Source organism: Sarcophilus harrisii, chromosome 1, assembly GCF_902635505.1.
Source record: "Sarcophilus harrisii chromosome 1, mSarHar1.11, whole genome shotgun sequence".
Taxonomy (NCBI): domain Eukaryota; kingdom Metazoa; phylum Chordata; class Mammalia; order Dasyuromorphia; family Dasyuridae; genus Sarcophilus; species Sarcophilus harrisii.
Window position 1 is genome coordinate 673,364,316 of NC_045426.1, and position 23,970 is coordinate 673,388,285.

Sequence of the window (23,970 nt, forward strand, 5' to 3'; positions counted from 1 at the left end):
TGAGGGGATGTTACCTCAGGGAAATGAAGGAAGACTTCCTGGAGGAGATAGTTTTGTGAGTCAGACTTTAAAGGGCTTTCTTGAAATGGAAAGCTATTGCTTTACCTTTCCTATCTTTTCTTATGTTCTGCTATGCACGCAGCTATTTTTTCATTGTTTATTTTGTATTTAAGTTTAAAATAAAACATTTTTAAAAGGATAGGTAGGAATTCAGCAGCAGAAGGGGAAGGACATAAAGGATCTTTTCCTCATAATCCTTATAGTTCTTGTGAGATTCAATCATAGAACAGAACAAAGAATGGGAACAACTGAACTGGGATTTGAGAACAGGCTTAAATCATGGACTGTCAAGAATTGGGGGTGGGTGGGAAAGGTGGATTGGCATCCAGAATGATAAAGCCAGAACATATAGAACATACAATCTCAGAGCTGGAAGCAATCTTGGAACACAGAAGGGATCTGAGAACGTAGACTATCAAACCTAGGAGGAATCTTAGATCGTAGAATGTCAAGAACTGGGAGGATTCTTAGAACACAGAATGGCATAACTGGAAAGGACCTTAGAATATAGAATGAGTGAGCTGAGAGAGACCTTAGAACATAGAATACAGAATGGGAACAGAAAGGGCCTGGGGACCCAGAATGTCAAAGCGGGAATGAATTTTAGAACGCAGAATGTCGAGCTGGAAGGAACTTTAGAACAAAGACCATCAAAAGTGAGGCAGGGGAGGGGGGGGGAGAGGGGAAGTGAGACAGTCTTTAGAACCCAGAGTCAGAAAAGTCCTTAGGTTATCGGAGGTCGTAAAGCACTTTCCTTTCATCCCACCTTCTCCTCTCCTCCCTAGTTCTCCTTCTCCGGGGGCTTCTTCCTCCTCCCCTCCTCTCGCCTTTGGCCCCGCCCCACCTCACCCCGCCCCTTTCATCTCCAGTTCCCCCTCCCCTTTTCCCCCGCCCCTGCGCCGCTGGGTCCCCAGCGCCCTCCCTTCCAGCCCTCTCCCGCTCCGCGCCGTCTTTTCCAGAGTCCCGGTCAGAGCCTGCCCAGCCCAGCTGACGGGGCCGCTGTGTTTACTGGCCAGACTCGAGAGGGGAGCGAGAAGCAAGGAGCGGGGAGTGCTGGTGCCTGCGGGGAAGGGGCCGCCGAGAAGAAGGAGGGGACAGGGCCAGAGCAGGGGCCTGGGGGGGGGGGGGCCCAGTGCGCGGCCGAGGCCCGCTCGCCTGGGTGCAGTGCCCAATCCAGAGCCGCGCGGTCCAGCCTCGAGCCGCCAGGGGGTTACGGGGCCTGGGCCGGGGCTGCGATCTCCGGGGAGGGGGCGGGCACGCGGGCGGGGCGCGGGGCTGCTGCTGGACTCGGCCCAGCCAGCGCTGAAGAGGAGGAGGAGGAGGGGAAGGAGGCGGAGGGGAGGCGTGAGGTGGCCCCTGCCCACGCCCCTCCCGGGCCCCTCTCGCGCCCTCGGGAGGGGCAGCCCCCCACCCACATTTCCTGCGCGGGGCGTTTAAAGGACCGACGGTACGGCCCGCCTGGGTCCGCGTTGTCCTTCCCTGCCCTGCTCTGCCCCGCTCTGCCCTGCCCGCCCGGGCTGGGATGGAGCCCGCCGCCCCCTGCTCCCGCCCGCTCTGGGCCCTCTGACCCACCGCTCGCCCACCGGTCCGCCGCGTCCCCCCGGCTGTCAGTCGGTCTGTGTCCCCAGGGCCATGGGGGCCGTGAGGCCGCTGACTGTCGGGCTGCCCCCGTTACTGCTGCTGCTGCTGAGCGCTTCGTGTGGCTTGATCTCTGGAGAAGGTGAGTACCTTCTGGTACAGGGGGTTCCAGGGGTCTCGATCCCTGAGCCCTAATTTTGACCCTATTGCAGCAGGAGTCCGAAAGACCCTCTTTTCTTCCCCAGCCCAGTGCAGTCCTGCAGGCTGAGATTGCCACGGCCTGGTCACAGGGAGCTGACCTTGGCCTCTGACCTCGCAGAGTTCAGCCCCAGGTTTCTCTGGGGGGGCCCCAGTACGGAGGTCTGCCCCTGCTTTAGGATTCAAGCAGATCCAACATCCCTCGGGTTCTATGGCTCAGCCTGGGCCACCTCAGCTTCCTTCCCTCCTGTCCTCAGTGAGCTCCTCCTGGGGGCCCTCTCAACTCTGTCCTCCTGATTCTCTCCATCCCCTACCCTTTCTGGGTGTCCTGGAGCAAAATCTAGTTATGGCCTGAGTGTCCAGGTCTCAGGGTATTGCCAACCCCCCTCCCCCAGCATCACCTCTCTGACCTCACAGATTATGGGGTATTGACCAGTAATTGCTGAAGAATTCTTCCCCCCCCCCTCAATCTCAGGAATGTCTGCCCTAGGAGTAGGTGCTGAGGCTCTTAGGAAGGTCTAACTTTACATTTAAATAGTCCTGATTTTGCTCAGAGTGGGCTCTGGCAGGTTCTGAGTCAGTGGTCCTGAGAAAAGCAAGGCTTCCATCTCCCCACCCCCTCCACCCCCATCCCCATCCCATTTTGTGCCTTCCACAGTTTTGTCTGTGTTTGCTTCCAACTCCAAACTGCTGTGGGAGGGGCTGAGGCCCAGCCTGGGTCAGTTATAGGGGAAGAGTTGGTTTGGAATGAAATGAGGGGTTGGTCAGGAGGATCTCTAAGGTCTCGATCCAGCTCTGATATTGTAGGAGGCACATGGAGCCATAGACTCACAGGAAAGAGATCCTTCATTGTGCAGAAAGAGAAACTGAGGCTCAGCAAAGCAGAGACCTGCTAAGAGTCACATACAGTGCAGTTCCTTCAAAGTGTAGCTGTCTGATTTTTGCTCCAGCCTTTTTGCTCTATCTGCTATGACCTGCTAATTCTTTACCCTGACAAAGGAACTTTGGCTTTGTTCTTGGCTTGTTTAAAATTTCTTGCCCTGGCTGATGGTCAGTCCATAAAGCAGGGTCTTCCCCTGCAATATTCCATCCCCTGGTTTTTCGGATAGATGTAGAACAGTACCTCTGGGAAGGGCTTCCAGCAGATGTCTGGGCAAAAACTCAGATGAGATGGAAAGACTTGCTTGGATAGTACTTTGGCTCTTGGGTCTGTTTGCTCTGTCTCTGGTGGGGGAAGGGGAGGGCACCTGACTGTCAATGCCTTCACAGGTGCTTTTACATCCTAAGCTCCTGGCTCCAGGAGTTCTGGCTTCTCATTGAGGTAACAGAAGAACATCTAACAGCAAGGAAGATAGTGAATAAGGAGCAGCTGCTCCCTGGGATACAGAGGGGCTATCGGAGGAATTTTTAAGGCCCTCCTGACTGAAATGAGATTCGTCACCCTATCATTATTTTTATTATTGAGAATGATGAGAGCTCACATTTATCTGAAAGGGGAGAGGAGGTCTGGTGTCTTTTTTTTTCAGGCTCCTGTGATAGCAAATTCATATCTTTAAATCTGGGAGAAATATTTAAGGGGGAAGAGGAGCTTCCAGGTTTCAGGACAATGAGGGATGCCATTTTTCTTCACTATTCCATCCAGAACACACATGCTGGGATTTGGGAATTGTCAAGTATCAAGACACTATCCTTTGCTTCACAGAACTTCCAAGTCTGAAGACTAAGGGTTCACATTCCATCTCTGATGTTTACTACTTGTTCGATCTCACTTAACCACCCAGGGCCTAATCTTCCTCATCTGTAAAACAAAAAGGTTAGAGAAATTGCTCTCTGGGATGTCTTTCAGCTCTAGAGCTAGGAGCTTAGTAAGCTGATAAATCAATGAGAGGTCCTCAAACACAGCGGAAGGTAACTATCTCCTGTCTTGGGTCTTTTCATGGACTGGCCCCCAGGATCTGGAATTTACTTCCTTCTCAGCTCTGCCTTGTAGAATCCTTAGTTTTTTTTTTTTTTTTTTTTTTTTCAAACTACAGCTCAGATAATACCTTCTACATATGATCTTTCCCAATTCTGCTTTTCCCCCCCTCCCACTGGTGGTGCTCATTATCGCTAGAAACGACTTCTGTATTATTTGTTTATACTTTGTATTTATTTATCTGTGCACATGTTGTACCCTCCTAGGAGAACATGACTTCCTTGAGATGAGTGTGACTGGTTTTTGCTTTTGTATACCCAGCACCTAATACTGCTTCTAGCTCACCATGGTATTTCTTTAGTATTGTTTCAATGCTTACTGAATTGACTCCAATGGAACCAGGATGGAAAAGCTAGTCACCAAACGAGAAGTATAGATTGTGAGTGTCGTAGGAGCTGAGGAGGTAGAAAAGCTGTGGCAGTCTGGAGAGCTTCAGAGAAGAGCTTGATCAGGAGCTGGGTGGGCTTAGAAAATTAGAGAAAAAGGCAACTTTTGATGATCATGACAGTTCTGTTGAGGTGGTGTGGAAAATTTGTGTAGGGGAGTAGAGAAGCAGATTTCAGGAAGGGGAAAAACATTTCTAACAGAATCTTCATTACATGGAGTAGGTTGCAGGAGGTGGGGTAGAGAGCTCACCATCACATGGTAAGTGCTTAACAAATGTGTATCCAGCTATATGGTGCTTATTCTTCAAAACCAGCCCCTATCATATTATCCAGAATAACCCAACTGTTTGGGTTTCCTTAACAACTAAGGCATTTATCAGGGAGGAAAAAATGGGAGAGAAGAAGCCTGGAGAAAAGAGGACTTCAGAGAAAAGTGGAAGAGAGGAAAGACACGATAGCAGTTATTTAGCATTTGAAGAATTAGCAAAATGTAGTGGGAAAGGCTTAGATTTGTTTTCTTTGGCCTGTAAGGAAGAATGAGCAGCAGTGGAGGAGAGTTAGAGAGGTACATTTAGGCTCCATATATTGAAAAACTTCCTAACCAACAGGTAGTAAGGTTTCTCTATCTGTAGTCTCTAAGCAGAGGCTGGAAGATCACTTGTTGGATGGATTATAGTGGGGACTTTTCTTTAGCTGCTGATCCCTGAGGGGCCTTCTCTACTCTGAGATTTTTCTTACTCTGCCTTTTTCCATTTCCCACCCCTGCCTCCTTCCCCCTCCCTTTTGTCCCTCATGTTTTTCCATCTCCTTTCCCTGCCTTGGCACTTTCCTGACTCTGAGGACCAGAATGATTAATTTGGAGAGAGTCTAGATTCAGGTTAGGTTTATCCAGTTTGTGGTAACCCCCATTTCACAATCAGGTTTGATTTTAAGAAATAGGCATGTTGTGGCTTCTGTTGTTAAGAGGCCTCCTGGAGGAAAATCCCATGTTTTATTCTCTTAGGAATTAGCTCATTGCCAATTTGAAACTGGATTTATGACTCTTAAACTAAGATGTCACTTAACTGGGTACTTAGCTGTTGCACAGGTTAAAGAACTCTCTTGCCTTTGCTCCATCCCCCGACTTCTGTATTCTGTTTATAAACATCTACAAACAGATCTGATTTCAAGCTTAAGGTGGTGTGCTGTAGGGTAAAGAACTCAGGATTCAGAGACAACCTGGTTACTTGCCTCTTACTGCATTTGTGAAGTCATTCCCCCTTTGGGGCCTCAGTTTCCCTGCAAGAAAATGAAAGACTTGGAGTAGAACGATTGATTTCTAAGGTACCTCCAATTCAATCCATTTAAGTGATTACTATGGGCTACAAAGACAAAGGGAAACAGTTCCCGCACTCGAGAAAGCTTGCATTATTTTTTTGGGGGAGACTCTAAGTATCTATCTATCCACATATATACATACATATATGTGCACACAACCCTATTCATACAACATACACACATATATACACATAATACAACATTCACATATACATATATACATACAAGCACACACGTGCACATGTACATACCCATTCATACACACATGTACATCTACTTACATCCATATACACAATGTGTACATATTACAATACATATGTACACATAAGTTTATATACATATGCATATAAATACACATCTATACACATAGACAATCACATATACATGTGTATATATGCAATACAGATTTACACACATATGCATGATACGTGTATACACATCGATTTATATACATGCATACAACATGCACGTATTACAATACATACATACACATAAATTCACATACATATACACATACATAATATACACATAAACACATACATATATACACACATGCACACATAGATTAGCATGCACAACACACATATATACATATAAATATACAACTTACACATACAAGCAATACACACATGTATATATGTGCACACATACACCGGTTTACATACATATATACAATACACATACATACATAAATACATATATACAGTATGCATATGTACACATCATACACATACACACACATACAAGCACACATACACACACACCCCTTCCAGGGATTGTACTTTATTTAAATTTCGTATCTCTCCTAGTGGATTACCTGGGGATCTGAACACAGTGGGAATTAATAAATGTTTGACAGATGAATGAATAAGAACCAAGCCAGAAGCTGTGTTTTGCAGGCAGAAGGATGCAGGGATACTCAGGTCTGGCAGTGGAGAATGTGTCTCAGGTTTTGTCCAAAACGTGAGAACTTGCAGCCCTGAAGTAGAAGCAATAGGTAACCATTTTGGGGAAGTGGGTTTAGGTCAGTAGAAGGAAGGACCCACAATTCACTCGATCCTCAATTGGTCCAGGTTGCTTGGGAGATATTCAGACAGAAGCTGAATGAGGACTTGTCAGAGTTATTGTGGAGAGCACCTGTGGTTAAATATCACGCCATATCATATTGTAAAGATTGAGCTCTGAGGTCCTCGAGTCCAAGCCTCACATTATTTGGGCTTACAGAATTACAGAACTGGCCTAGATGGCCAATTTTTTTGATATGAAAATTCTAGGAGTTTGTGTTTCTACTTAGCTTTCATTGCTGCCATTCCTACTCAATTTCTCATTATCATTTGTATTTGACTGGTCTTGGAAATGAGGCCTCCTCCGTTGATACAGGGCTCTCTGGCAGAGAATATAATGGAAAAGGCAGTTCGAGGACCTGGGTTCAGATCCCAGTGTTACTACTTAATATTTGTGTGACTGGGAAAGTCACATAACTTCTCAGGGTTTTCATGTCCTCACTGTTAAAAGGAGGGAGTTGGACTGGGTGATGTCTGAATTCCCTTTAAACTCAAAATCTCAGAGCAGTTGTGATCTATGAAACAAGTCTGTGATATGTAGGACTTTGAGGGACTCTGCGAGTCAGCAGGGTGTAACTGTAAAGCCAGAAAAGGCCAAGAGATTTAAAAAAAAACAAACAGGGTCCGTTTGACTGTCTATCAGACTGTCCGTTGCCGTGTGGCCAGCAGGGAGTGAGTATTTTTGTCTGCCTCCTGCCAAGGGTTGAGAAATGGATTGTAATAAGAGACTCTTCGGCAGCCTCTCTCCTTCTTAGACTGAATGAGGCTGTTTTCTCAATCGGGAAACTTTCAATTTGGGTCCCAGGGGGCAAAGTCAGGGCAGTCTCCTTGCAGCCGTCCCCCTCCCCCCAGAACAAGTTATGTGCTCTGACTGTGCAAGAACAATTGCGTTTGAGAACAATGTGGCTTTGTCCCTCCTAAGTGATGCTGAGCAGTTCCCAGTGTTTTACATGCATTGTCTCACTGAACCTCTCAACAACAGGTAGGTGCCTGTTATCCCCATTTTACAGATGGGGAAACTGAGGTGCAGACAGTTTGAAAGGGAGAAGCTCGGATTTGATCTAAGGTCTTCTGACTGCAAATCTTGCCCTCTTTCTGTTAATCCATTCTCTCTGAAGTCTAGTCCAAGCCGGTACAACCTCTCTCTCCCACTTTTCAGGTTTTCAATCATTTAGCTTTACTGTCTGCAGGGTATTTACTGTAAATCTAGTTTAAGTTCCAGAAATTTCTCCCAATCCAGACAGTATTTTGAGCACTAAGTTTTGACATCGAGTCTGGCTCCTTCAAGCAGCCTCTCCAGTATTGCAGTTAAACTAGTTTGTCCAGGGAGCCCAGGGGCCCGCCTTCTACTTTGAGAAACTCAGGAACCCCTGCTCCCAGGCAGGGGCCTCCTCTTTCCCACCCTACCCCCCTCTTTCCTGGAAGTGTTGACAAAGTTGATCACTCTTGGATTTTGAATAAAGTCATTCAGGAAAAAAGGTCTTGGAAACCTGGCCCTGCCTCTGTTTCTCCCTAGGTTCTCACCCTGGGGAGCTGGTGCCTACAAAGGAAGAGGGCAGCTTAGAGCTGGGGGCTAGTGAAGGGTCCTTGGTGGGACCGGAGCTAAAGTAGGGCCTAGGCTTGGGGGTGGAGTGGGGAGGTTTATGAAAAGCCTGAAACTTCCATCGTGGCTTGGGCTAGAGGGTGGAGCTAGAGAAGAGGGAGTTCCTCAGCTCAGTCCATCAAACATGTTTTTAGCTGGGAAAGTCAGTTTTGAAGATCAAATCTATCCTAAAATAATGTCAGTTGAGTTCCGTGATAACAACATGGTGACGAACAGTGGCTGGCTGGTTAGTCCTGGCCTCCAAAATCTTGAGATCATGGATAAACCTAATTCTTTGCTACTGAAGGGACATATGCATGTGTGTGTGTGTGTGTGTGTGTGTGTGTGTGTGTGTGTGTGTGTAGGAGAGAAAGAGAGAGAGAGAGCACGCATTTATTAAATGCCTACTGGGTGCTAGTGCTGGGGATACAAAGACCAAAAAACAAACAAAAGAAATACTGTGTGTGTGTGTGTGTGTGTGTGTGTGAACTCAGCATTTATTAAATGCCTCCTGTGCAGTGCATGGGATATAAAGACCAAAAAACAAATAAGAAACTGTGTATATGTGTGTGTGTATGAATTAACATAGCATTTATTTAATACCTACTGTGTGCCAGTGTGATACAAAGACCAAAAAATAAATAAAAGAAACTCTGTGTGTATGAGTCAGTTAACTAACATTTATTAAATGCCTACTGTGTGCCATTGTTAGGTAAAAAGAGAAAGGCTAAAACCCAAAAATAAAACAAAACTTTGTTTCTCTCGGTCCTTCCTCTCTGTCCCTTCCTCTCCCTTTCTCCCAACATTTCTCTCTCTCTGTATGTGTAAGATGGGTCCTTTAGGGAACTTCTGATGGTTGGGATCCTTGATAGCTGGGTGCCTGATGACAAAGATTCTTCTCTCTAATGACTCCTACCTCTCTGTCCCCCTCCTCTCCTTCAGCCTTCAAATGAACAGAACCATTCAGCTCATGATCTTTTCCTTTAGCAAAAAAAAAATAATAATTTGATTAATTTATTTGAGATATAATTAGTTTTCTTGGAAATCCTGTATATTTTATTCATTTAAAAATCTGATCCTCAGAAGGGAATTCATAGGTTTCAACAGACTGATCACCCAAGAGGTTCAAAACATAAAGAAGATTCAGAATCCCTGAGTTAGAAGCAATATAATAAAGTGGACTGAGTGTCTCACTTGGAATCAAGCAGAACTAGATCTTTTCTTTGATGCTTATTATCTGTGTTATCATGAGAATGATAACACATTTTTGAGGTTCATTTTCTGAACCTCAACATCCTCATCTGTAAAATGGGGATAATATCTAAAATATATATCTCATTAATTGTTTCAAGACTCACATAAGATAATGTAGTCAACTTTACAACACTATATAAGTGCCAATTATTGCTATTTACTATCATGCTCCCTCATCATGGCCACAAGATCCCCAAACTAAATGATGAATTCCCTGAAAGCTCCTCCATGGAAACAGTGTTATCCATAGTGACTCCTTGGTTCTGTCAACCACAAGATTGTTGCTAGGGCAAATATCTATAATTTGTATCACAATGTAGGATACTTAGATACTACTATGGAGTCTGGCTCAGTTTCTCAGAAGTAGGGGAGGGACTGCAGAGGGGGCAGGCAGGGAAGGAGTAGAACTGTCCAGCAGCAGGGATTGAATGAGGGATTGAATGAACACTTCCTAGCTGTGTGACCCTGGGCAAGTCACTTAACTCCAATTGCCTCAGGGGAAATATATATTATATAATACACACACACACACATACACACATCGATAATTTTCAATATTCACCCTTGCAAAACCGTGTGCTCCAAATTTTTTCCCTCCTTTTCTCTCTCCCCCCTCTCCTGGACAGCAAGTAATCCAGTATATGGTAAATATGAGCAATTCTTCTATACATTTTCCCACAATTTTGATTAAGATCTTATTCTACATCAAGCACTTCCTTTTGTTTTATAGATGGAGAAACTGAGGCCCTAGCTGATGAAGTGTCTTGTCTAAAAGCCTTATTAGGTAATGAATGGCAGAGCTGAAATTTAAAATCAGGTCTTCAGACTCCAAATCCAGCATTCTTTCCATTGTGTACATGCTCCTTAACTGGAGAAGAAAGAAGAGGGAGGTGTCCCCAGTTTGGGTACTGGGCCCAAAAAGATGGCTGGATTTTTATCAGTCTAGTCAGGGCGTCCCTGGCACGGGAATACTAGGACCACAAAGGTCCAGAGATGGAACTCTGAGTGAGCCTGCTGGGGATTTGGGAGCAGAGTAGAACAGGAATTAATGTTTTCAATAGGAGAAGGTTGTATAAAAGGGGTGGACATTGTATACCAGGATGGAAAATGTGGATATGACCTGATACATTCCTGAATAGGGGATTTTGTTTCTCTCGCAGGCAAAATAGAAGGATTATAGTGGAATAATAGGACAGATATTTATTAGACTCCTGTTGAATTCAGAGTCCTGTTCTATTCTAGGGGAGAGATGTAACAGAAAGTTTAGATAAGACAGTTCCTGCTCCTGTAGCACATAGCCTAATAGAGAGATAAGACACATAAACACAGACGGCTATATATCCACAATGATGAGATATGTAAAATGCTTTGCATATTTAAATAGCATATAAATGTCAATGATGATGATGATTGCATCAGAGTATTTTGTACAATGATCAATGAACAGGATTACCCATAAGCAGAGTTTTTAGTTTGACCCCAGCACTTCCTAACAGTAACTGCTAGCAGTAAGTAGTGAGCTCCTTATCATTGAAGGTATCAGAGATCAGATCATTTCTTGTGAGGATTACACTTGAAGAATTTCCTATATCAGGTGAGAAGTTGAATTCAAAGGCTCTCTGAAGACCTTTCTCTGTCTGGAATTCTAGTTTTTTTGTGTGTTAAAAGCAAAATTTCAGAAAGAATAACTTTGGCAGTGGGTTCAGGGAAACTGAGGAGCCAGGTGTTGTGCTGGACCCAATTCTTCTCTCAATACAGCCTAAGGCTATATTAGATTTTTGGTCTTGATATCACATGGTTGACTCATTGATTTGGGTGTCCACCGAGACCCCAGATTTTCTTTAAAAGCACTGCTATAAAGCATTATCTGTAAGGAAGATAAGCTAGAAGCTTTCCCAATAAGATTAGGAATGAAACACAGATAGCCCTTATCACCTCTATTATTCAGTATTGTACTAGATATGTTAGTTTTAGCAATAAGAGAAGAAAAGAAAATTAAAAGCATGAGACTGGGCAAAGAGGAACTATCACTCTTTAGATGATATGATGGTATACTTAGAGAATTCTAGAGAATTAATTAGAAGAACTGTTGTCTGGCTAGTCCTCTCCCATCTTTTCCTTGTGACATTTATTCTTGCTCTTCACCTTTCCATTTTTTTCACAAAAATATCATAAGAAAAATTGTCAAATGCTTCACTAAAAACTGCAACACTCCCTTAAGTCATTAAGAGAGTAAACTTGTTATATAAGGAAATAAAGTTTGGCTTGACTTGTGCTTGGTGAAGTTATATTAACTCTTTGGGATCACTGCTTCCTTTTCTGGATGTTCACTAACCATCCCTCTAATAATCCATTCTAGAATTTTGCCAGGAACCAAGATCAAGCTCACTCGTAGCTTAAAGAGTGGATTCTAATATTATTTTTTTAATTGGGATTATATACATCTTTATCTTTTTTTTCCCTCTCCCATTCTTCATGATTTTTCAAAGGTTATATCCATGATGGACAATGAGTTACCAGTCAAATTCGCTAATTCTTTTTGAACTAAAAGAGTTAATTTAGCTGGGCTTAGTATTTTTATATCCTTCAAATGCAGCTAGATGCTCACTTTTGTACCAACCCCCAGCTATCAATTCTTTATTGGTTCATTCTGTTCTGTTCTCTCCAGTCCAAAGATCACTCTTCTTGGTAGGCACAACAGATGAAAAATTGGAGTTAGGGGAGAGAGGGAGGAAGACTTGGGGAAATATGATGGGGTATAAGGCAGGCTCTGTATAGAAATGTATATCTAAAATGCTTCCAACACACAGGGATTTCCTTGCTTTCTACCAGGTTTCTATTTTCAGGGTAGCATTTCTAGAAGCTAAAATGAATGGATCAGAGAAACATTTCCCTGGAACTTTTGCTAACTGGGATTTTTTTTTCTTATTTTGACCCTTGAATGGGACTGAGTTCTAATAACAGTTCAAATCTCAGGGGCACGTTAGTCTAATAAAGTAATTGGATAAACAGGACAGTAGGGGAATGATTACACTACTTTAAGAGTTTTGAAAATCTCCTAACTGGTCACTCAGTCTCCAGTAGCTCTCTATTGCAAGCTACCCTTCACAGCATCATCCAAGAAATTCATACTGAACACTTACAGCTGGGGCTTTACCTCATCCTTGCATTCAAGGCTCTTTATCATCTGGCTCCAACCTGTTTATCCTTAACACAGTCTAGTCCCCTTTACTCCTTCTGGATGCCAGCCAAAGTGCACTACTCCCTGCTTCTGTTTTTCTGCTGCCCTGCCCCATTTCTGTGAATTTGCTCCTGCTGCTTTCCTATCCCAATTGATTACAATTTACTCTTGTCTTCAGGGCCCAGGCCCATGAAGCTTTGCCTTCTCACCCCTACTGAAAATGTTCTTTGCACTTTATCTGGACTTCTCCTTTGTACTTGGGGGACACCACAGAACAGTAGTTAGAATCCTGGACTTAAGGTTTGGGGGTATGGTGGTATTTGCTTTCCAGTCCCATTTTAATAGCTTTGTGACCATGGGCAAATTCCTTCTGGGAACCTCAGTTTTCTCACCTGTGAAATGGGAATAATCCATGCAGTATCTAATTCTCAGGAAAAAGCTTTGCAAAATTTAAAGTCTATAAAACATGGATTGTCATTTATCAATACTACCCTTGGACTTATGTCACTCTTCCTTGTATTATTATTCTCATTTACATACCAGTTTCATCTTTCTAATCATAAATGCCTTGAGGGCAGAGGATATGATTTCTTTCAGTGCCTTGTTATGGAAGCATTTAATAAATGTTTGAAGATTTGTACTGAAATCTCTTTCAGTACTTGGAACAACCAATTTACATAAATTATAATTTGCTAATTTAAAGTAGGATATTAAAGCAGACCCCTTAAAACCTGATTTACTGCAAACGACAACAATTACTCCTGGTGCTCAGGGGACTGTGTAGGTATATGTTTAACAACGGGCTGGGGGTAAGGGGTGGGGAAAGTACCCACTACAGACACTTGGTTAAGTTTAATCAGCATTTTAAACATTTTCTCCATCTCTTTCTTAAGTCTAGACAATCAATGAAACAATAAAGCCAGCCCTGATTTGGTGCATTCACCAATTTTCAAGATAATAAATATACATACTTAACATTTTACAGTCAACATGAATGGGGCAAACTGTTTGGAATTGGCTCCTGCTCACTCCTGTTTTCCAGGCCCCTTCACACAATATAGTAGAGCTGAAAAAATGAAAGGGACCACCCATTTCAACCTCTTCATTTACAGCTTTACAGAGAATTGAGATCCTAACAGGTTGTGACTTTCACTCATTCCAGGAACAGGTTTTGAGTGCCTTCTACGATGTTCTAAGCTATCATCGCTTAGTAGGTATAATCTAAATGCTAGCTATTTTATTAAATAACTGTACATAGCTGGAAATTATGAGACTATCTTTATTTTTTTATTTATTTTTATTTTATTTTTTATTTAATAGCCTTTTATTTACAGGTTATATGTATGGGTAACTTTACAGCATTAACAATTGCCAAACCTCTTGTTCTAATTTTTCCCCTCCTTCCCCCACCCCCTCCCCCAGATGGCAGGATGACCACTAGATGTTAAATATATTAAAATATAAATTAGATACACAATAAGTATACATGACCAAACCGTTATTTTGCTGTACAAAAGGAATCAGATTCTGAAATATTGTACAATTAGCTTGTGAAGGAAATCAAAAATGCAGGTGGGCATAAATATAGGGATTGGGAATTCAATGTAATCCCAGAGTTCTTTCTTTGGGCATAGCTGGTTCAGTTCATTACTGCTCCATTGGAAATGATTTGGTTGATCTATGAGACTATCTTTAAAGCATTCTTTAATTCAGTGTTCTTTTTCTTTCCCATGTATACCTCTCTTTCTGAGGTATTCCATGCTATTCTATACCTCTCAATAACTTTATTTCCTTTGTTATAGGGTACTAGGAAGCCAGTGTGATGGCCATATTTCTCACTCATTGTGGAGTTGATAAGAGAAGCGGATATGGGCTGTGATGGGTGGAAATCCCTGGGCTTTCAAATACTACTTGTTTATCAAAGAGTGAGAAGAGAAAAATATTTTGCAGGCGTTTCTGGGTGTGTCACCTTGTCTGCCCAACATTGACTGGGCTCTCCAAGCGCCAAGGTGTGGCTAGCCTTGCTCATTTGGCTATGAGGATTGGGAAGGGGGATTGAATGAGATAAATGAATTCTAAGCTTCCACATAGTTTTGAAAGGTTGAGATCCTAGATACTAAATTGCTGCTCTCCACTCTGCTTTCCCCTCCAGTTCGTTTTTAACACTGAAGAATTGATGTACATATTGGCAGCTAATGCCAAAGGATCTAGCTCTGGAAAGGAGCTCAGAAAGCATCCCACTCACTTAATCCCTTTATTTGTCACAAAATGACATTTAAGTACTTACATTGTACCAAGGGGAGCTTCTAGGAGGTGGATAGAGGACTCATCTTCTTGATTTCCTCACTCAGACCTATCCTAGCTGTGTGACCCCGAGCAGGTAACCTACGCAAATTTGCTTCAGTTTCCTCATCTGTAGAAGAAGGAGAAGGAAATGGCAAACCACTCCAGTATCTTTGCTAATAAAACCCCAAAAGGAGTCACGAAGAGTTGGATATGACTGAAAACTGACTGAACACCAACATTATGCTGAACACTGGGGATATAAAGACAAATGAAACAGTACCTGCCTTCAAGGAGCTTCCATTCCACTGGGGGGAAATATGGATGCACATAAAATCAAGAGGGAAATTATCCAAAATAAGTGCAAAATGAGAGAAAGGCACCAGCACTAGAAATGGATCAGGATAAGTTTTCTTAGGAGGTGACACTTGGGGAAAGGAGTTAGGGAATCAAAAATGTGGAAATGAGGAGGGAGTGGATTTGATTTGTTGGGCAAATGTGAGCAAGCCATTTAACTGCTGTTTGCCTCAGTTTCTTCATCTGTAAGAATAGCACTACTTCCCAGAGTTGTTAAAAGATCACATGAGATCTTGTTTATAGAGTGCTTTACAAACATTAAAATACTATATGAATTTGGGTTGTTGTTATTACTCGGGGGAGACAGCTTGCAAGGTGCGGCAAAGAATGTCAGGGATGGGAGAAGCAATACACAGGCTCATTTGTCTGGAATATTCTAGGTGTGTGAAGGAAAGTAATATAATTAACTCTAGAGAAATAGATTGAGCCAGATTGTGAAGAGCTTTCAGATTCATCCACACAGAAGAGTTTGTAATTTGTCCCTAAGGTAATAGGGGGCCTCTGAAGCTTCTTGAGCAGGGGGAGTGATCTCAGAATAATACTTTGGCAGCTGTGAGAAGATTGAATTGGAAAGGGGAAGACCTGAATAAAGGGAATCTAATTAGGAGAATTCCACAGTAGTTCAGGGGAGAAGCCCAAGGAAGACTGGTGGCTGGCTAGAGAGAAGAGAATAGTTTAGAGCACCTGATCAGATACAAGATGAAGCAACTCAGTGACTTTTGGAAAGTCACACATTGACCAGGAATAGTTGAGCTGAGAATTGGATCGCCATTCTCTGCCCCTAAATCCAGTGTTCTTTCCATGCCCCATATGGCCTCTTAGATTATTCCTGCCCTGTGAGAAGCTAAACCCTTCTTGGGCTCCCGTGGTCTTCCTGGTACTTACAGTAACTCCTCCCTGAATATTTGCACAGGGCTTTACTGTGACAAAGCCCTTTCCCACCTATGATCTCATTTGATCACATGCTCAGAAATATTTCCATTTGGTAACGTACGTCAGTGAGACAATCACATGCCAGTATACATGGAATCTTGCCACGCTTGGTATTTCAGGACTGTCACTTTTAGGAATGCTCCTTTCATCAGGTCATAGAATCCAGAACTGGAAGGGACCTTACCAGCTCTCCTGTCAGACCCTCTCATCTTTCAGGTGAGGAAACTGAGACCCAGAGAGAAGCTGTGTGGCTTGTCCAGCATTCCACAGGATGTAATTAAAAGATTTGCAATTTGAACCCAGAACTCACAGAATTTCAAAACAAGCAGGGACCACAGAGACTGCCCAGGCCAATTCCTACCTGAAAAAGAATCCCTTCTCCAACAAAAGGCTGTAGACCTAGAGTAGGAAAAGACTTCAGAGATCATTTAGTAGTCTTAGCCAGCTTACTAAAGATATCTAAAGATTATCTAAAGATAGGGAAACTGAGGCCCAAGGAGGCAAATGATTTACCCAGAGTCACTCTGTTAGTACCATATTTGAGGCTCTAGCTCCAGAGCTCACTGTGGTTCCCTGCCTTCTCTCATCCTTGCCAAGTGACCATCCACTTTTTGTCTGAAGCCTTCCAGTGTGCTTTCCTTTCTACCTGTAGAGAACACTAATGGCTTGAAATAGAATACTATTACTTGTGGTAATAACAATAGATCACCTTAACATAGTAATTTGAAGTTTGCAAAGCACTTTATATCATTATCTTCTTTGATCCTCATGTTAACCCTGGGAGGTAGAGTTTATTATTACCCCTTCTCCCCCCATTTTACAGATGAAAAAACTGGAACTGAGAGTGGTTAAATACCTTATCCAGGATCTCAGAGCTGTTATGTATCTGAGGCAGGATTTGAACTCCAGTTTTTTCCATGTTCATTGCTCTATATCCAAAGAAGTTTGATGTGTAGAAAGAGTAACATATATGGATGTTCTAGGTTTGAGTTCTAGGTCTAAGAGTTGGCCTCATAAAAGCTATGTGACCTTGACCAAGTATTTTCCTCTCCTAAAATGACTGCCATCTTTTCTCCTATTCCTCTCCCCAAACAGGAATAGCCTACTTGGATTTATTTTAACTATACAAAATATGGACAAAATAATTTCCCTGGTTGGACACCGTGCTTGTCCTAAGAGCACAAAACCAAAAAAATATATAAACTCCTTGAGGGCAGGGACTAATTCACATGTCTTTCTAATATGTTCCCAGTATTAGTAGGCTTGATAAATGGTTACTTATCAAATGCCTAGATGCCAGAGATCTTCCATTTCTTCCCAACCACATCCTCTGTCTTGTATTATACTTAGCTGGCTATTTTATAGCCTCCCCTTTTTCCTCCTCTCCAACAGAATGTAAACTTGACAGATCATAGATTTAGAACCACAGGGGACCTTAGGGGCAGTTTAGTCCACTGTCCTTATTCTTTAGATTGGAAATCAGAGAGTTGTAGTTACCTGTTCAGGATTATATGGGTAGTAAATGGAAAGATTCAGATTGGGATCCAACCTTCAGTTCATCTGTCCAAGTACCATTGTAGGGAGAGGATGGTTTGGTTTTCTCTCCATATTCTAGATACCCAGCACTCTGCACTTTATACCTACTAGACACTTAAGTGATTGCTAAATTCAACTAAGACCTTATATCTGAAAGCTACTTTAGGGTCCAAGAGGTGGAGGAAGGGAAGAGTACTTCCCAGAGTGCTTTGGTTGGACAGCCCATGAAGCATTCTGGGTCTGGGACTGGTCTATATTTCAGCTGATACTCCCTTCGAGTAGAACATATGGATGACAGCAGCACACAGGAGCTATTCACTGTTTCACAGAAGGAAGTCCCAGGTCTGAGCCCTATTTGCAAATGTCAACATTTAGTCCAATAGGGACTCTTGAATTGTTGAGTGGTGGAGCCGGAAAGGTGGTTGGCAAGGAGAAGGTCCTGTGAGTCAGTGGAGAATTGGTGATAACAGGTGTTTGGTTTTAAAGGGAGATGAAAACAGTAGACTTGTCTTTAATTACTTCAATAAAAAAGACCAGAGTTTTGTAAACTGGGCAGAGCCGTCCCTCCCTCTTCTTATTAACAAGGTGTTTTGTTTTGTGTTGGTGGCTGGAGTCACCCACTAGGGCCAGGATTTAGAAGAGACAACAGGTTTCTTCCCCAAATAGAGGTCAGCTGGGGTGGAGGGTTGGAGCATAAACCATTCAATCTGCTCTAGATATAAACCTGTGAAGTTAGTGCTCAGAGTAATAAGGGCTGTGGATGTGGCAGGAAGTTTGCAGTGTCTGAGAAGGTTCTCAGGACCATTAAGGAGATTCTGTGTAAATACTTCTGATCAGGAGAAGCATAACCTTGGGAAGCAGTCTGTTATGTAGTGAGATAGTTAAAGCCTCTCCTGAAATCTATGATCCTATAACTTCCCCATTAATTTTTCCTTAACCAAGGACATAGGCTATACAGAGTTGTTTTTAACTTAAAAAAATTGATACCTTTTGTTTTTACATGACTACATTTTCAAGTATATTCCTCCCCTTTCTCCTGCCCAATGAACCATCCCTTATCTCCAAAAAAAAAAGAAAGAAGGAGAAAAAAAGGAAGAGAAGATGAGAAGAAAAGGAGAAGGAGAAGAAAGGAAGGAGGAGGAGGAGAAGAAAAGGAGAGGAAAAGAAGGAGGAGAAGAAAAAGAAGAGGAGGAAGAGAAAAGAAGAAGAAAAGGAGAAAGGAGGAAGAAGAAGAGAAAGGGAAGGAGGAAGAGGAAGAGGAGGAAAGGAAGGGAGGAGAAGGAGAAGAAGAAGAAGAGGAAGAAAAAGGAGAATAAGAACAAGAACAACAACCAGAACAACAACAACAACATGATGATGACATTCAGTTCATTGAATCCATGCACCAGCCAGTCTAGGCACTTGATCCAATGTAGGACCTGGGTTTGAATGCTTGCTCTGCTGATTACCTGGGGATCTTGCTCAAATAGCTGTCTTTTTCAACTTTAGTTCTTAAGGAGATGGGACTAGATAATCTCTGAAATTCTTTACAGTACAAAATCTAGCTCCTAGTCCTGGATGTCTCCTAGGAGACATCCTAGTCTCCCGCCTTGGCAAAGCAGGGGAGAACAATGTGCAAAGTTTGTAAAGTTGGTCAATGTCACACACTCTCAGTGATGGAGCAGCTTCTGTCCCCAAGGTTCCTGCCTGAGACCTATGCCTACTTCCCATTAGGTGGCCATGGAGAACTTGTGCAGATGAAGTTTTCCTTTTTCCTCAGAAGTGTCGTTGCAGTGGAAAGAACATGAAGTTTGGAAGAGGGGACCTGACTAAACCCCAAACTTGAATGCCATGCATTAACTATATGGCATTGAGCAAATGACATATTGTCTCTGGGACTCTGAGTGGGATGATCTGTGAGGGTACTTTTAGCTTTCTAGCAGATCCATTAAAATTGAAGTTCATGGGGAAGCTAGGTGGTACAGTGGGTAGAACATCAGCCCTGAAGTCAGAAGGACCTGAATTCAAATCCAATCTCAGACACGTAACATTTCCTAGCTGTGTGACCCTGGGCAAGTCACTTAACCTCTATTGTCTCAGGAAAAAAAATGTTGAAGCTACCATTTTCAGTTCCTTCAGCCAGTCTTGTGTATGACATGATCTATACTGCCTTTCCTATACTGATCACTCTTTTCTGGGCCTCTACTATATGCAGATGATGGGATCAGGTCCTGGGGAGACTCAGATAATAAGGTCTCTTGCTCTCCTGAAGCTCACAGGCTGGTGGGAGGAGGGCTCTACGACAGGATAAGAGTCGTCTTCATGTACCATTCTGTAGGTGAAGTGCCCATTCAAGGGCAGAGAAGGGAGAGGACCTGAATTAGTCTCCCTCAGGAGGTGTAGTTGTGATTTGCTGGTTCTCCAGATTGGTGGCAATTAATTACAAACTCAGGAAGGGGACTTAGGAAGAGAAGACAGAGAAAATCCTCCATTCCTCTGAGGAAATTGTGCTGGGAAGGAAAAGGTTATAAAAGAGTTTCTTTGGGGCTGCTGTTCCTGTGGACATGAGAAGAGGCTTCTCTTTAAAGATGGGGAATGGTGGCCATAAACCGATGGGTGTTGGTAGCAGGGCTCTGACCATTGAACTCCCTCCTTGAAAATATTCAGTGGTTCCCTATTAGCTCTAGGAGAGGATGCAAAACCTTCAGTTTGGTGTTTAAAATTTTGGGCAATCTGGCTTTTCCACCTATTTTTACTTTATTTTAAAAAGAGTACTATCATAGAAACATAGATTTAGGGAATGAGATCTCAGGGGAAAAAAAAAGGAAGGAATATATGTTGATGTAGTACCTACTGTGTGTCAGGCACTATGGTGAGCCCTTTTTCAATTATTATGTCTTTTGATCCTTACAACAACCCTGTGAGAGGGAGGCTATTATTATCCATATTTTACAGTCAAACAAACTGAGGCAGCCAAAAGTTAAGGTGCTTAGGATCACACAGCTGGTAAATGTCTAAAGCTAGAATTGAATTCAGGTCTCCTGACTCCAGGCCCAGTATTCTATCCAGTGCAACCCCTGGCTTCCTTGGTTTCCTATCCTGTCCAGATGGGGAAAAGTGGTCAAACTCCATGTTTCCCAAGGACCTTTCCAGCTCCTTTCGAATATGACCCCATTTATCTGTAGCCTCTTACAGTCTCCTTTGGGAAGTTAGTTGTTACATGGTCTTTGCCTATGGAGCTTGTGAAGAGCAGCCAGTCCTGTGGGCTGTCCTGCTCTGGTTCAGGGCTTTTTTTGATGGGATATTTGTGTTAAGGGAAGAGAGAAGAGGCCGGAACACTTCCCTCCATGGCATCTGGAGTGGGAAGCCTGGGAGAGTTTCTTGCAGCTGGGTAGTGAGACATACTGTGGCACTTCTTTCTTTCCAGTTTGCCCTCTGGCATAGCAAATTCTGGGGAGCTGGCTTCTGAGAAGTAACTCTTCCTTTGAACAAAAGTGAATTTGGAGACCTGGGGAAAGTTCACCTTGGCATTCAATCTTGAGCAGTACTAACAGAAGCCTGGGATAGTCTTCTAGGGGCCTGGAAGACTTCTTAGCTGCTTGAAACCTGTGCTTTGACCACCACCCCATTCTATACCATAGTGGGTAAAGAAGCCCCCAAATGGAACTCAGGAAACTTTCTTCTGCCCAGGGTAGCCCCCATCCTCCATCCATTGCTTAACCTGCTACCTTGTAATCCCCCTGTACTAATTACATAATATGAGCTGAGGACTCTGCTGGGGTTGGTTTGGTTTTAACAAGCTGGCAGATTCTGGCAACTGAGTGTTTTATCTTTCTCTACTTAAGTTGTGGTAAAGAGATCATAAGGCAATGTGCATAAAGACCTGAGTTCTAGTCTCAGCTCTTCCTTAAACTGTGATTTTCTTTTTTTAATTAAAAATATTGAAATTCAATTTCATTTTTTAAATGAATAAACATCTGCTTCCTCTTCTTTCCCCTCTCTCCCATTGGGGAAAAAAAGAAAGACAAAGCTCTTGTAACAAAAATGCATAGTCAAAGAAAATGAATTCTTGCCTTGGCCACATCCTTTGGCAAAGTGGTTGGTCATTTTGAGCTGGCATTTTTATAGATCTGGTCATGATATTCCTTTGCTCACAAACCCTCAGTGACTCTTTGTGTGCCTTTCGATGAAGCTTTTCACTTTTCTTTGGGCCATGGTCAGAAAATCATAGGTCTACAAGGACATAGAAGTAGCGATAGCCATGAATACTGCTGGTGACGACGTCAAAGGATGTTGGTTTGAATCCTGCTTACTCAGGTGCTCATCTTGTGGCACCTGGGCCAAGTCACTTAACTTACTGACCTCAGTTTCCCCAGTTGTAAAATAAGGGTGCGGGACTAGATATTCTCAGAAGTCCCTTCTAGCTGTGGATTTAGGCTCTGAGAGCTAACCCAGTTCCTCTGACTCTTAAAATCCAGCTCATTTCCTCTCAAATTTGTGGGTCTCAGATTTTTAAGTCATAGGCAGGGCTGTGCTCTGGGAAATGTTTAACAACTGGTCCTCTTAAAAAAAAAGTGCCCATAAACATTTTAAAATTTAATCTGTATTACTAATGTTTTCTCCATCATTTTTTTTTTTCAAAAGTCCAGCCCTGACCTGCCAGTTTCCAAGGTATAAATGTTCATCCTGAAAGTTTAACAATCATTGGAGCTGCTTTGAGCCTGCTCCAATGCACTGCTGATTGAAGATCCTTTACACTCTTAAACATTATTGAGAACGGGGCAGCTAGATGGTGTAGTGAATAGAGTATTGGCTGTGGAGCCAGGAGAACCATTGGCCTCAGATACTTAACACTTAACTAGTTGTGTGACTGCGCAAGTCACTTAATCTCAATTGCCTTGCAAAAAAAGAAAAAAACAAAACAAATTTTAAAAAATTATCAAGAACCCTCCAAAGAGCTTTTGGTTTTCTTGGTTTTATATCTGTTTATATTAATTCTATTAGAAATTAAAATGAATTGATTCATTTAACATTATAGTAATTACATGTTAATGTAAATGCTATTTTTTATGAAAAATAATTATATTTTCCAAAACAAAGAAAATGAGAAGAGTGGGTTGTTTTCCATATTTGCAAATCAATTTAATGTCTGACTTACTAGGAGACAGTTGGATTCTACTATCTGCTTCTGCTTTCAATTTGTTACATTATGTTGTTTTGGTTAAAATTTATGAAGAAAAGCTGGCTTCACACAGATAAGTAGTTGAAAAAGAGACATACTTTAATAAGCAAATAATGTTTTAACAATATTATGAAAATCATTTTGGCCTTGGGGATCTGTGAAAGTTTCAGAGACCCCAAAGGGTCTGTGGATCACTTTAAAAAAAAATTAATTAATTAATTTTAATAGCCTTTTATTTACAGGTTATATGTATGAGTAACTTTACAGCATTGACAATTGCCAAACTTCTTGTTCCAATTTTCCCCCTCCTTTCCTGCACCTCCCCCCAGATGGTAGGATGACCAGTAGATGTTAAATATATTAAAATATAAATTAGATACACAATAAGTATACATAACCAAACCGTTATTTTGCTGTACAAAAAGAATTGGACTCTGAAATATTGTACAATTAGCCTGTGAAGGAAATCCAAAATGCAGGTGGGCAAAAACATAGGGATTGGGAATTCATTGTAATGGTTTTTAGTCATCTCCAAGAGTTCTTTCGCTGGGTGTAGCTGGTTCAGTTCATTACTGCTCCATTGGAACTGATTTGGTTGATCTCATTGCTGAGGATGGCCAGGTCCATCAGAATTGGTCATCATATAGTATTGTTGTCAAAGTATATAATGATCTCTTGGCCCTGCTTGTTTCATTCAGCATCAGTTCATGTAAGTCTCTCCAGGCCTTTCTGAAATCATCCTGTTGGTCATTTCTTACAGAACAATAATATTCGATAATATTCATATATGGGGATCACATTTTGAGAAGCACTGGTTTACTCCATATTGCCTGATTTAACTTATAGAGGTCAGAAATGAGCTTACATGGCCAAATCACCTAACCTCTCTGAGTCTCCATTTCCTCATTAAGAAGATAATGAAAGGAAGCCCCAGAGTTTTGAAAGATCTCTGACTTTGAGGGGGAGGACCTGGTTTTGTATCTCAGCTCTGATCCTTATTTTTGTGACTCATCTGTCACATAAGGGGGTGGTTTCTAAAGGACTTTCTGAGGCTTCTTTGGCTATTTAAAGTCTCTTACCTGTCAGTTTCTTTATAGAACATGCC

At 42.4% G+C, this 23,970-nt stretch overlaps 1 protein-coding gene across 4 annotated transcripts in view; it reads left to right on the top strand.

The window, feature by feature from the left end:
- Positions 1-1,174: 1,174 nt before the first annotated feature.
- The window catches only part of INSR (insulin receptor), a 145,884-nt gene continuing 123,088 nt past the window's right edge, over positions 1,175-23,970 (top strand). For 2 of the 4 annotated variants that reach the window (XM_031956000.1, XM_031956066.1), the window contains exon 1: positions 1,176-1,780. In XM_031956000.1, the coding sequence (XP_031811860.1) occupies positions 1,693-1,780 (88 nt within the window). In that variant the 5' untranslated portion in view covers positions 1,176-1,692. Of the gene's footprint in view, positions 1,781-23,970 lie in introns of all 4 variants that reach the window. The other 2 variants (XM_031956153.1, XM_031955938.1) reach the window with 2 other exon arrangements.